General features: G+C 40.4%; 2 protein-coding genes across 2 annotated transcripts; both read left to right on the top strand.

Moving 5' to 3' along the window:
* The first annotated feature begins 5,525 nt into the window (after positions 1 to 5,525).
* Positions 5,526 to 7,234, top strand: Tas2r3 (taste 2 receptor member 3). The gene has a single exon (XM_021661349.2). The coding sequence runs from the start codon at positions 5,567 to 5,569 to the stop codon at positions 6,515 to 6,517; it is 951 nt and encodes a 316-aa protein (XP_021517024.1). The 5' UTR covers positions 5,526 to 5,566; the 3' UTR covers positions 6,518 to 7,234.
* A 1,095-nt stretch (positions 7,235 to 8,329) lies between these two features.
* Tas2r4 (taste 2 receptor member 4) lies at positions 8,330 to 9,256 on the top strand. Its single transcript, XM_021661348.2, has one exon. It carries the CDS (start codon positions 8,330 to 8,332, stop codon positions 9,221 to 9,223), a length of 894 nt encoding a protein of 297 aa, XP_021517023.1. The 3' UTR covers positions 9,224 to 9,256.
* The last annotated feature ends 3,388 nt before the right edge of the window (positions 9,257 to 12,644 follow it).

Raw genomic sequence — 12,644 nt, 5'->3', positions numbered from 1 at the left:
GTTTTGAGCAATTCTCATGTCTTTGGTCAGCAAAGCAGTTTTTATAATCCTAAGCATTGTGAGAGGTTACAATGAGAGAAATTTAAACAAAATGAAAGTGGAAAAATCTCATCATGTACAAGAATTAACCCAAAGTCAAATCTGCTCTGAAGTCTAGGAAGCAGAAGTAGAGCAGCGCATCCTGCGGAATCGTCTGTGACCTGGAGACTGCTTGCCCCGTCTCTGAAAGGCCCTGCCGTGGAAGCAGCAGCACCTTCCCGCAGGCTGGTTCTTGTGCCTTCCCAAGCCAGGCAGATTTCCTGGAGCCTAATCCCGTGTGCCCCACCTGTGGAGAAACCTCACTGCTCCTAAGCTGGACCTGGCACAGAGTAGACTTGTGGAATCCGGCAGCACTAAGGGACTGTAAGGACTAGTAATTGCATTTTGTGGTCTTACAGTTTCCATTTTTGATGTGATTATGTCAGGCATAAACCTGCAGAAAACTGCCCTGTAAGTTTGGTGTGGTATTTTTTTCCGTGTTAAATGGAAAGATGACTACATAGAAAAGTAGGATAAAAAGTATCAAACAGCATGTGTGGCAGTATCCAATTTTTTAAAAATTATTTTTTCTATATGTGCTTTAAAAGGCTGAGAGAGAAGTGGCAAATGCTATGATTGTCTTTAGGGTATTTGTGTAGTTCCTCACCTTATACTTCCCGTGCATACTTTCAGTAACTGTGTATTTTAGAATAAGGAGGGTTGATCTTTTCTAAGCCACAGAGAGTGGTTTTATGTAGAGGAACTGATGAGGAAAACTTTGCGTGTGTATTCCCAGTCATATGCTCGTATGCTTCTTCTGCATACGAGCATTCACTTGTCTTCACTCACTCATTAACAACATGCATGTGGCTCTTAAGGCTGCGCTTTAACGGTGGGCCAGTGTGAGACCTACTGTTACCTCTGTACAACTCTCAGGCTGGGTGATAAACTCACACCACCTCAAGCATCAGACACATTTTTCTGAGGCTGTTTCGGGAGGTTGGCTATTGCTCACCAGGTTATAAAGGTTAAGCTTAACGGTAAGAAAACTATCAAGAAATTTTACCTTGTTCCCAAAAGAGATCATTTAATTCTTAAAATTAGTTTTTCCTCTACTTACATTCTCTCCGCCCCTACTTAGCTCAGACTAGCATGGTGACGTTGTGCTGTGTTGGTCGTTCTTTGGCATGGAAACATTGACATGGAAATGAGAGCAGTGTCATTTTACTTCCCTTTCAGGATTTGCATTACGTGCTGTGTAGGCTAGTGGGAGTAACAGCAAGACAGATCGTAGCAAAGAAGCAGTGATCTCTCAGGTTAGTAAGTTACAGGGAAACATTTCAGACAGTGACAGTATTCATAGTAATGACTTCTAAGTTCATTGGATGAGTCGAGTACTGTTTCCCAAGAAGAGAGACAGTTTTACACATGAACATTCAGAAACACACAAATGTTAAAAAATTGTCAAAGCCAGTGGGAGTTTGAACTCAGGTATGTCAACTGTGCATTTAGCTTCTTTTCTATTGACACTTGTATTCCACTGGCCTTATGTAGTGACAGGCTCCCATATAGTGCACATATATATATAGTGTACTTCCTGATACACTAGAAATAAAGAACAGGTTTCAGGTAGAGACTCCAGTGAAGGGGATACCTCTCCCTCTTACCCTCCTGGTGATCCTATGGGAAAACAAGTCAGTTCCTCTCCTGGCTTCTTGCCCTGCCTTGCTTGTATCAGGCAAGGGTCTCCTTACAGGCCAGAGTAACTTTAGGTTGTCTGCTGGTTTCACTGTTGACTAAGCAAGCACTGGAATTGTCAGGACTGCTCAGGAAATGTTCAAGCTCGCTAACTGTAGCACCATTAGAATTGGAATTTGTTCTCAAATCTCAGTTTTCCTCTTTGTCACCTCGCTCCACGCAGTACAATGGTGGGTAACTTCGATGGCTTCCAGTATCATGCAGCCACACTATTGAAGCGTCATTTTTTGATTTAAAAAAAAAAAAAATCAAAATTTAAAAAATGTCCAGGCATGTGCTTGCTACTATGTTTTAGACCTCAGGGTCTTATTTTGCTGTGCAAGTGTCTGTGTAAATGAAACATTAAAGCTTAAATCACACATCGATCCCAACACCTTAATAGTGGGAGACTCCAACACTCCACTCTCACCAAGGGGGGACAGATGCTAAATAGGGAAATAATGACACTTACAGAGATCCTAAATCAAACGGACCTAATAGATGTCTACAGAACTTTTTACCCAAACTCAAAAGAGTATACCTTCTTTTCAGCACCTCACAGAACCTTCTCAAAAGTTGACCATGTAGTCAGGCACAAAGCAAGCCTCAACAGATACCAGAAGATTGAAATAATCTCTTGTATCCTATCATTGGGAGACCTTATTTGAAAAAATAACAATAGAGAAAGAAACTAGTTTGGACCTCTGGCTCCCTGTGTATACACATGGGCATCTAGCATGGGTACACCACATGTATGCACACATGTTTGAAAAAATCAAGAAAAACAGAGCTCCTGCCTGGACCTGTACTGACTGTACAGGAACCGTACTCCTATACTGATACAGTAAGCAGTTCTAAGAGGGGAAACAACCAGGTTATTGGGAGCGTCCTCCTGTCAGATGTGTAGTAGATGGTGATACTTTATTTCTGGATGTGGGAGCAGACCTGAGAGGGTGAAAATCTGTGGCAAGGCTATGGTTAAGCCAGACAAAGATCGTAGGAATTAACCCTGGAAGGGCAGCACCCTTTTTGGGTTCATATGGCTTTGAGAATCAAAAGCTACCTAGAATGTAAAGCGCAAATGTGATTAATAAATTACCCATTATCTATTATTTCTGTATTCATAGAACTGGTGTTTATTTGGAGTGGTTATATGCACAACTCAAATACATTCCTGTCCTTTGTGGTTATGGATTGCCAAAAGGATGTGTGCACAGGTCATTTGGTGGAGCTCTTAGGAGAGTTCTTAGATGAACTGTTCAGAAACATGTCCTCTGTATTTCCCTTGACCTTTTTCTTTCTTTTCTGTAATGGAAACATTTTGGCTGAGTCTCCAGGAGCCATCCAGAGCATGGAGTAGTCAGGGTAGAAGATGGAAGAAGCTAAGACTATGATGATGTAAACCAGCAGAGCATGCCTGGACAGACCACCTTTGAATTCTTTGGGAGACACAGATCCACCTCTTGTGTTTCTTACAAATTCACACATATTTACCTTTATGTCCATATAAATGGTCAAATCTTTGCTCTGTTTTGGATATTCTTACACTGCAAGTTGAAGTAAGAAAGATATCACTGATCTCACATTCTTTTCAATTCAGGTCATTATAAATTTGGGAGGGATTAGACCATGAAAAATACACAAAACCTTAGCAGTCAAACTAAGTTGTTTGTTTGTTTGGGGAGTGGGTCTATCAAGGATTAAATATAGTCCCTAGTGAGGAACCTTCGCAGTGCTCCTAAGATCGCAGGTCACCAAGGAATAGAAGTATTGTCTTTATACTTCCCTTGCAAATAGCAGATTAGAAAATTGAGTTGTGAGGCTTTTCTAAGTACAGAGTAGTTTGTTTTGTGTTGTTAGATCTATTAACCTGCTCAGGCAGCTAGAACAAAATAGAGACTGGTAGTTCGAAGAACAGGTATTTTCATTCAGCTTTGGAAGCTAGAAAAAGCTGCGTTCGGGCCAACATAATCCATTCTAGGGAAGAATCTTTTTCCTGGCATGTAGGCAGCTACTGTCGTGCTGTGTTCACTTGACTTTTATTTTGTGTCCTTGCAGTAGCAGAGCCATACCTTTCTGATCTTGTGTAATCTTACTTTCCTCCTTCTGTATGCTACATGGAGGTTAGGAACTATGTGGACTTGGGGAACAGGGACATGATGCAACCCATAGCATTGGGCTTGTAGAAAGAAGACAACTCAGTTTAACATTTTTAAAATAGAAATAAAACATTGTGCTAAACATTAAAATTTCCTTTCAAATGGAAAAATGAGCACTCTAACAACATACTTGCACTAAGACTAACAAGTATTGTCATAAGAGTGATAGGATCATGAAGAGAAAGTGATTCACAAATGATGTGATTGCTTTCAAAATTCAGATAAGAGTTACAAGAAATTGAGCAGTACTCAAGTGTCACGTTCTGAACATCAATGAAAGTTAATTTTGAAAAGATGCCATGTAAGAATACAAAGGTCTTCAGTAAATGTTCTCTGAAGAGCTTGATAGAACATTATTGAAACACATTAAAAGCACTGGTGCATTATGCTTATTGGAAACATTGCCATCATTGCTAAGGATGGAGAGAAATTTAAATCAATTTTTAGAAATTCTTTGGGAGATGTGACAAGCTGATTTTGATGCTTTGATGAGCAAATGCCCAGGAATAATGCACTCTAATGGGTGAGGGGATGTGCTCTGCTAGTGAGGGCTTTGGTTGTTCGTATGTGTGTACACTATGAGAAAGTGTACTGTTGATGGAGATACAAAGTCATGACATATGATAGACCCCAGAAATTGATCACGTATGTGGAGACAATAGCCAATAAAAGTGGTATGTAGCACATGTTATTCAACACGTGATGCCATTTGTGGGTGGGGATAAAAATGGAATCTTTATACTTTATGCAAAATTAATTTCTGGCTATGGAGACCTATTTGCAAAATTCAAAATGACAATGTTTTCATGAGTTGAAGTTATAAAATTTTTAATAAATGAACTGATTTTAAGAGCAGTGTCATTGAACTTTATGTACTTATACCTCCGTCCAGTGTGGTAGAATTCTGGCATTTCCTTGTTTCTGTCTGTCTGTCCTTGAAGAGAAACAAGACACCTTTCAGGTAGTTCTGTGCTTCTTTTAGGTATCAATTACCTTTTTCTTCTGGGTGGTTCCCAGCACTGCTTTTCCGTAGTTCTTTCTTGTTAATGAGATAAAATACCCTGGCAAGAGCTTTGTAAGGGAGAGTAGGTTTATTTGGCAAACAGTCCCAGAGGAAGCAGCAGACGAACCCATCATATTGTGTGGGAAACAGAACAGAAAATGGGGCCAGTAAACTCTCAAAGCCCATCCCAAGTAACAGGAAAGTACTTCCTCTTGCTAGGTTCCACCTCCCAAGGTTTCCATAACCTTTCCAAACACTGGCACCAGCTGGGGATTTTGTTTTCAAAAACATGAGCCCATGGGGGATGTTTTGCATTCAAGCTAGAGTGCCACTCCCTCTGAAACTGAGTCTCAGTCCTCCATATTCTTTGTGACCCAGATGTCTTCCTTGTCCACGTGACACTGGGCATTATTTGCATTTTAACAAAGAGCTTCTGAATTTAAGATCATAGAAGTGACAATCTGTGCCATCCGTGAAGGGGACAACCAGAGTGGATTCCCAAAGCTGTTCTGTGAGACAGACTAAGTCATGCAGAAGAGACAGGTACAGTGAAGTAACAGGAGGAGGTAGAGCTCAGAAAAAAAGTTGAAATTTACAAGGAGATGAGATACATGTACAGAACAAGGATCAGGGTGGCCTAAATCCTGACATGTTGGGAGTCACTGAAGGGGTGTTCCTGGTTCTGATTGTCACTGAGTTTCTTCTTGGAAATCTGGTGAATGGTTTCATTGGGTTGGTCAATGGCAGCCACTGGCTTAAGAGCAAGAAAATGTCTTTGTCTGACTTCATCATCACCAGCTTGGCCCTCTTCAGGATCATTCTGCTGTGGATCATCTTTATTGATGGCCTTATAATAGCGTTCTCTTACCACACCCATGACTCAGGAATAATGATGCAACTCATTGACATTTTCTGGACATTTACAAATAGCTTCAGTATTTGGCTTATCTCTTGTCTCAGTGTTTTCTACTGCCTAAAGATAGCCAGCTTCTCCCACCCCACATTCCTCTGGTTCAAATGGAGAGCTTCCAGAGTGGTTGTTGGGATGCTGTGGGGTGCACTGCTCTTATCCTGTGTCTGTACCATGTCTCTGATGAATGAATTTAAGATCTATTCTGTCTTCAGCGGAAGCAAAGAAACACCCAATATGACTGAATACATCAGACTGAAAAGAAGTGAATACAATCTGATGCATGTTCTTGGGAACCTGTGGAAGCTTCCTCCCTTAATTGTTTCCCTGACTGCCTCCTTCCTGCTCCTTCTCTCTTTGAGAAAGCATACTCAGCAGATGCAGCAATACAATATTGGTTCCAGAGACCAGAGTACTGTGGCCCACGAAAAAGCCATCAGAATCATCTTCTCCTCCTTCTTACTCTTCCTATTCTACTTTCTTTCCTTTCTAATTTTGTCATTCAGTCGTTTCCTACCAGCCACCAAGACTGCCAGGGTAATTGGTATGATAATTACAATGTCATACCTCTTTGGTGACTCATTTATTCTCATTCTATGTAACAAGAAGCTGAAGCAGACATTTGTGGCGATGTTCCCATGTGAGTGCGGTCATTTGAAGCCTGGATCTAAGGGACCCATTGCTTCATAAACTAACAGAGGTTATAGAATGGAGCCAGGGAATTCTTCAGCCTGGTTTAGCACTATGGAGACCTTCTGACTCTCAATGTGTCAAGCCTACACCATCAATAGGAGAGATGCTGCAGGCTTTGTCCCTGCTCCTACCTGGATTAGAGGTGAAAACCACGCTTGTTAGGGCCTTTTTTCCACCGGATCATTTGGACAGGTGCAACAGTCTTTGAGAAATGCCAGTGTAAGAACACTCACTATATAGACTTGGAGCTGTGTGTCAATAACCATTAGCTTAAGAAGAGCCAATCTGTATATTAGTTTTACCATAAATTTTGTGTTGATATAAATAAAGTACTTCTGTAGACTTGAGACAGAGAGCAAAAAGATTTGCTTTTCCATAGATTTTTGTTTAAATTCTGGTTCTGTCAACTCTACATTTTTCTTGGATGAATTATTTTTGTGCTTTTCCTTTATCCACAGGGCAGTAGAAATTCATGAGACAATGTGTGCCAACCTTTTAACACAATATATTATGTGACACACTAGATTGAGTGAAGGTTGTCATTCTGTCAAACAGTGAATTATTTAGCAACACCAATCCTTTTAAGATAGCAATTTCCACAAGCCCTTGCAGATGATGTAAACAATAGCATGAGAATCAAGACTCTTAGATTTTAGGCCCCAGTCTATTCTTGTGTTTCATTGACCTTTACTGAATTTAATGCCAAATAATATTTGTTTGTTTTTTAGACTATGAAAGAACAATCATTTTATCCCTCCTCTACTTCCTTCTTCTCTCCACTCCTGTCCCCCCATGCTCTATCCAAGATGCATATCTGCTTTTGAATCATAGAATGTATGTGTATGTATAGATATACTTTGATGTTTAATTTATATTAAAAAAGAATAGATGTTGATTTACTTATTGTTATCTAATCCTTTGTCAAGTCAATAAGAATATTGTTCAGGATCATGAAAAATTCTTTTATCTTTGTGAATATAGTCAGTGAGGGCATGTGGTATTGCTGAATGTGGATTTCTAATGTGACTTTATAAATAAGTCCGTTGGATTTCACACCAGAGTACTTTGATGTCTAAGGAGACATATAATACAAATGATCTAAACATAGATCCAGATTTATAAAGGAATCATGAAAGAGTATATATTTGTTCCTAGGTAAACCCCCGAACAGATTATGACACAAGTCCATTTCTCTGCTGTGTCCCCCTTACCATGTATCATGAAAAATATGTCTCAGGGCGACATTCTTTGAACTTACTGCTCAGGAAGTCACCTCATGTGTGAGGAGATGGACTGGCAGTGGCATGGTCAGAATACAGGTGGAGAAAATGGCTACATTTTCAACATATGAGGGACACACAGACAGCTTCAGATAGGGCATGGTGGGAAGGCAGGTGGGAAGAGTGAGGCTTGAGGAGTCCCACAATATTCCATGGTTTTTATAAAGTAAAGTTGCCGAGAAACTGAAACAGTCTTAGGTGTGAACACTGCCTTGGGTTTGAAGTTCTTGGGGCCTGCCCTGATACCCTCTAGTCTTTCTGATACTGGAGGAACAGATTCCAGATTTAATTAAGCCTGTTTGTCATTAGGCATTTCTAAGAAAATAAGTATAGGAGTGAAGAAATAGTAATTTAATCCTTGAAAGATTTGCATCTTAGTAAAAGCAGCTGCTGCTTAGACCAGAAATGGCTCATTTGCCACACTGGAAAATAAAAAGGAGAGCTTCTTCCAAGCTGAATACTGTGTCTACTTACTTATTCTAGTTTGCTTTCATCACCACCGCAACCACTGAAGCTTCAGTGAGTGAAGATGCTTAGGGAACTGTATTTTTTTATGTTTACTGTCTCAGTAGTTTTTAATTTTGTAGGACTCATTGCAAATCTATTTATTATGGTGGTCCTTTATAGGACTTGGGTCAAAAGTCACAGAATCTCTTCTTCAGATAGGATCATCTTCAGCTTGGCCATCACTAGATTCCTGACTCTGGGCTTGTTTCTGCTGAATATTGTCTACAATGCTACAAATGCTGGAAGGTCAGTCTACTTTTCCATATTTTTTCTGTTGTGTTGGAGGTTTCTGGACTCCAACAGTCTCTGGTTAGTGACCTTGCTGAACAGCACGTATTGTGTGAAGATTACCAATTTCCAACACCCATTGTTTCTTCTGTTGAGACGGACTATCTCTGCGAAGACCACCGGCCTGCTGCTGTCCTGTCTCCTGATCTCTGCCTTCACTGCTCTCCTGCACTTCGTGCTTGGACAGATGTCACACTTTTCTGAACACCTAACTGGGAGGAATGACACGTTATTAGACCTCAGTGAGGGCATCTTGACATTAGCAGTCTCCTTTTTCTTGAGCTCACTATTACAGTTTATGCTCAATGTGACTTTTGCCTCCCTGTTAATACATTCCTTGAGGAGACATATACAGAAGATGCAGGGAAACAGGACCAGCTTTTGGAATCCCCAGACAGAAGCTCACATGGGTGCTATGAGGCTGATGATCTGTTTCCTCATGCTCTACATTCCGTATTCAATTGCTTCCCTGCTCTATCTTCCTTCCTATGAAAAGAAAAATCTGAAAGCCCAGGCTGTTTGCCTGATTATGAGTGCTGCTTACCCTCCAGGGCATTCCGCCCTCCTCATTATCACACATCATAAACTGAAAGCTAAAGCAAAGAAGATCTTCTGTTTCTACAAATAAGAAACATCAATTCATGGTTTGGTTGCAAGCATTAGAGATTTTCCAGTGATTCAAGACTTGATTTTGTGATCTTGTATCTGGCATCCTGACCCTGATGCTGAGTGCTTGTATTTTGGTTACTACTGCACCTTTTGGCTAATATTTTAAAGTAAATCACATTTTAAAAGAATTGCTTGAGACATTTGTGTATTTTGCCCATTCATTACATTCGTAGACAATAGAAATCACCATACTGCTTCATTAACTGGTGAAGTATAATAGAATGTCCCTGAATGAAGGCCATGTTGTGATATACATCATTAGCACAAAGTAAAGAATTTAACCAACAAGCCCTGAACAAGATATTACCAATAGCTAAGCTGTCACTGAGAGGAGATTAACTTACAGTGTAACAAGGTAGTACAAAAAGAAGAGAGAGAGGGGACTTCAGAGAAAAGTAAAGAGAAAAGTGTACATTGTAGGACATGGCAGGTAAAGGATCCTGATATTTGCTGAGCTATTACTATCAAGAAACTCTAGCGCTTCTAGGCATGATCTAGAAAGAGTCAGAGCTGACAGGTTAAGAGTAGGGACTGTGTAAATGTGCCACAGTTTCTTTATCCATACTTTGGTTGAGGGACATCTAGGTTGTTTTTTATAGCTTCTGGCTATTATGAATAAATCTGCTCTGAATACAGTTGAGCAAGTGTCCTTGTTGTATGGCAGAGTGTCTTTTGGGTATATATCCAAGAGAAGTATAGCTGGGTCTTGAGGAAGCGCTATTCCTAATTTACTGAGAAAGCACCAGATTGATTTCCAAAGAGGTTGTACAAGTTTACACTTCCACCAGCAATGGAGGAGGGTTCTCTTTTCTCCACACCATGTGCTACCAATTGAGAATTTGATCTTAACTATTCTGACTGGTGTCAGAGTCCTTTCAATTTGCATTTCCCTGTTGACTAAGGAAGTTGAGCATTTCTTTAAGTGCTTCTCAGTCATTCAAGATTCCTCTATTGAAAATTCTCTGCTTAGTTCTGTGCCCCATTTTTAAACTGGGTTATTTTCTTCATTAGTGTTTGATTTCTTGAGTTCATTATATATTTTGGATATTAGCCCTTTGTCAGATGTAAGGTTGGTGAACATCTTTTCCCAGTCTGTAGACTGTCATTTTGTTCTATTGACAGTGTCCTTTGAGCAAGGGTAAGAAGACAAAAGGCCTGTAGAGAAAAGAGAAACTGAGGGTGGGAGTATCTCTGTGACAAACTGGAGACCTACATCAGGGTGGGCTCCTGGGAGGATATGTGGGGAACTCAAGCAGAGACTCCAATTAGCAGAGGCCATAGAGCCCAAAGAGGACAGCCTCTAACTAGACTAGTCTCATAGCTGAGGGAGAGGAGCACCAACCCACCCACAAAAACTTTGATCTCAAATTTGCCCTGCCTACAATATGTGCAGGGATAAAGATAGAGCAGGGATTGAGGGGATGTCCAACCAGAGCCTGGCCCAACCAAAGACCTACCCGATAGGAGAGTGCCAACTCCTGGCACTATGAAAGATACTCTGCTAAATATGCAGACAGGAGCCTGAAAGAACTATCCTCTGAGAGGCTCTACCCAGCAGTGCCTCAAAACAGATGCTGAGATTCGCAGACAAACATTGAACAATGCTAAGGGAATCTTGTGAAAAAGTGGGAGGAAAGAGAAAAGGACCTGGAGGTGACAGGAGCTCCACAAGAAGACCAACAGGGCCAACTAACCAGGGCCCAGAGGGGTTGCTGGGACTGAAGCATCAACCAAGGATCATGCTCCAACTGGACCTAGGCCCCCTACAAAGATGTAACAGATGAACACCTTAGGCTTCATGTGGGTCCTCTAGGAAGGGAAGTGGGGACAGCATTGGACACAGACTCACTTGCTAGTTTTTTGATCACTTCCACCTAGCTGGACTACCTTGCCAGGCCACAGGGGAAGAGGACAAGCTCAGTCGTGATGCATCTTGATGAGCTGGGGTGGATGGGAAGGGGAGTTCCCCTTTGCCTCAGAAAAGGGGAGGGGAAAGGGGAAAAGGGAGAGGGAGGGAGAAGGGACTGGGAGGAGAAGAGAGATGGGGCTACAACAAGATGTAAACCGAATTAAAAAAATGTGACACATTTCAAAAAAAATAAACAATAAATAAAGGGACTGATAGTAAACAATCCAATTAAAATGGTTAAACTCAAAGAATCTATCTCAATCTCTAGAGAAGTAGTCCTAGGGCAAAAGCAAGATCGTTTCAAATAGTGACAGTAATACTGCCTGAGTGAAAATGCATAAAGCATAGCAATACACCCTGTGGTATCAGTATCAGGTATCTGGTACAGATCTGGGTGTGGGGGCCATGCTCTGTAAATTTAGTGGAAGGCCAAGAGGCATTGAACTGGTGGGGAGTGAGGAACTTGGGCTTATTTCACTGCTTTCCGCATTGCATAGCTGTCTGGAAGAATGCTGTTTTGAGCAATCTGATGATGGGTGTTGACAAGTTATGAAGTGGATTTTGAACATTCGTTATTTACAATTATTTATGACACGTAATGCTTATACACCTCAATGTAAATAAAATTCCACAAGGTCCAAATCACCTGCCTTTTCCTGTTCTTCCCACGACAATCTTCACTGTGATATTTAGTAAATATTACCCAACCAGTATTCATAGAGTAAAACCTGGAGGTATTCTTCATCTTATCATCTTAATAATAACAGATAAAAGGAATGATGAAAGTGATAAGTGAAATCCCTTATATCCTTTTCTCCTTTTTTTCATAGTAATCGAAGTGTGAGCTCTCCAGAATTTGTAATTTCCTCTTATAAGTTGGGGCTGTATTGGCAAAAGAATATATAGAAGTAATGTATGTAATGTTTATGTCTGCTTATGTTTCCTTTTAGATTTTTCTTTAGATGTGTCTATTTTTATAAAAATTGGTATAAAGCATATACATGCTTTTGGCAATAGAAATAATGTATGTAATTTCTAGGTGAGTCTCTGGATCAGTCATTTCCTTCCTTCCTTCCCGTTTGTCTTTTTCCTTTCTTTTCTCCTTTGGTCCATGGGATGCAGTGTTTTCCTATTCTGAACCGTGCATTTGAGGAGAACACTAGGGGATGGTGGAGTTACTATCTATCCTTGAATTTGTGGCATGGTTCATGACATGGGAGTGTTACCACACCATCTCTGAACTGTTTGTGCCTCAATTCCAGGATGGGTCATGAAACAGATATTTCCACAGTTTGTTTTTATTAAAAAGTTTGTTTTATTCTGTTGCCTCAATGAAGTAACTTATGCTTTAGGGTACTTTCATGCCTTTGTGATGAAATAGGATGAAATAGTAATTACTTACATTCTTATAATCAAAACACATATAATATTCTTTGTTAAGTAAAATAAAACCAAAAGCATGCACATGCTT

Source organism: Meriones unguiculatus, chromosome 3 (genome assembly GCF_030254825.1).
Source record: "Meriones unguiculatus strain TT.TT164.6M chromosome 3, Bangor_MerUng_6.1, whole genome shotgun sequence".
Taxonomy (NCBI): Eukaryota; Metazoa; Chordata; class Mammalia; order Rodentia; family Muridae; genus Meriones; species Meriones unguiculatus.
The sequence above is the reverse complement of the archived record's forward strand: the minus strand, read 5'-3'. Positions and strand labels throughout refer to the sequence as shown.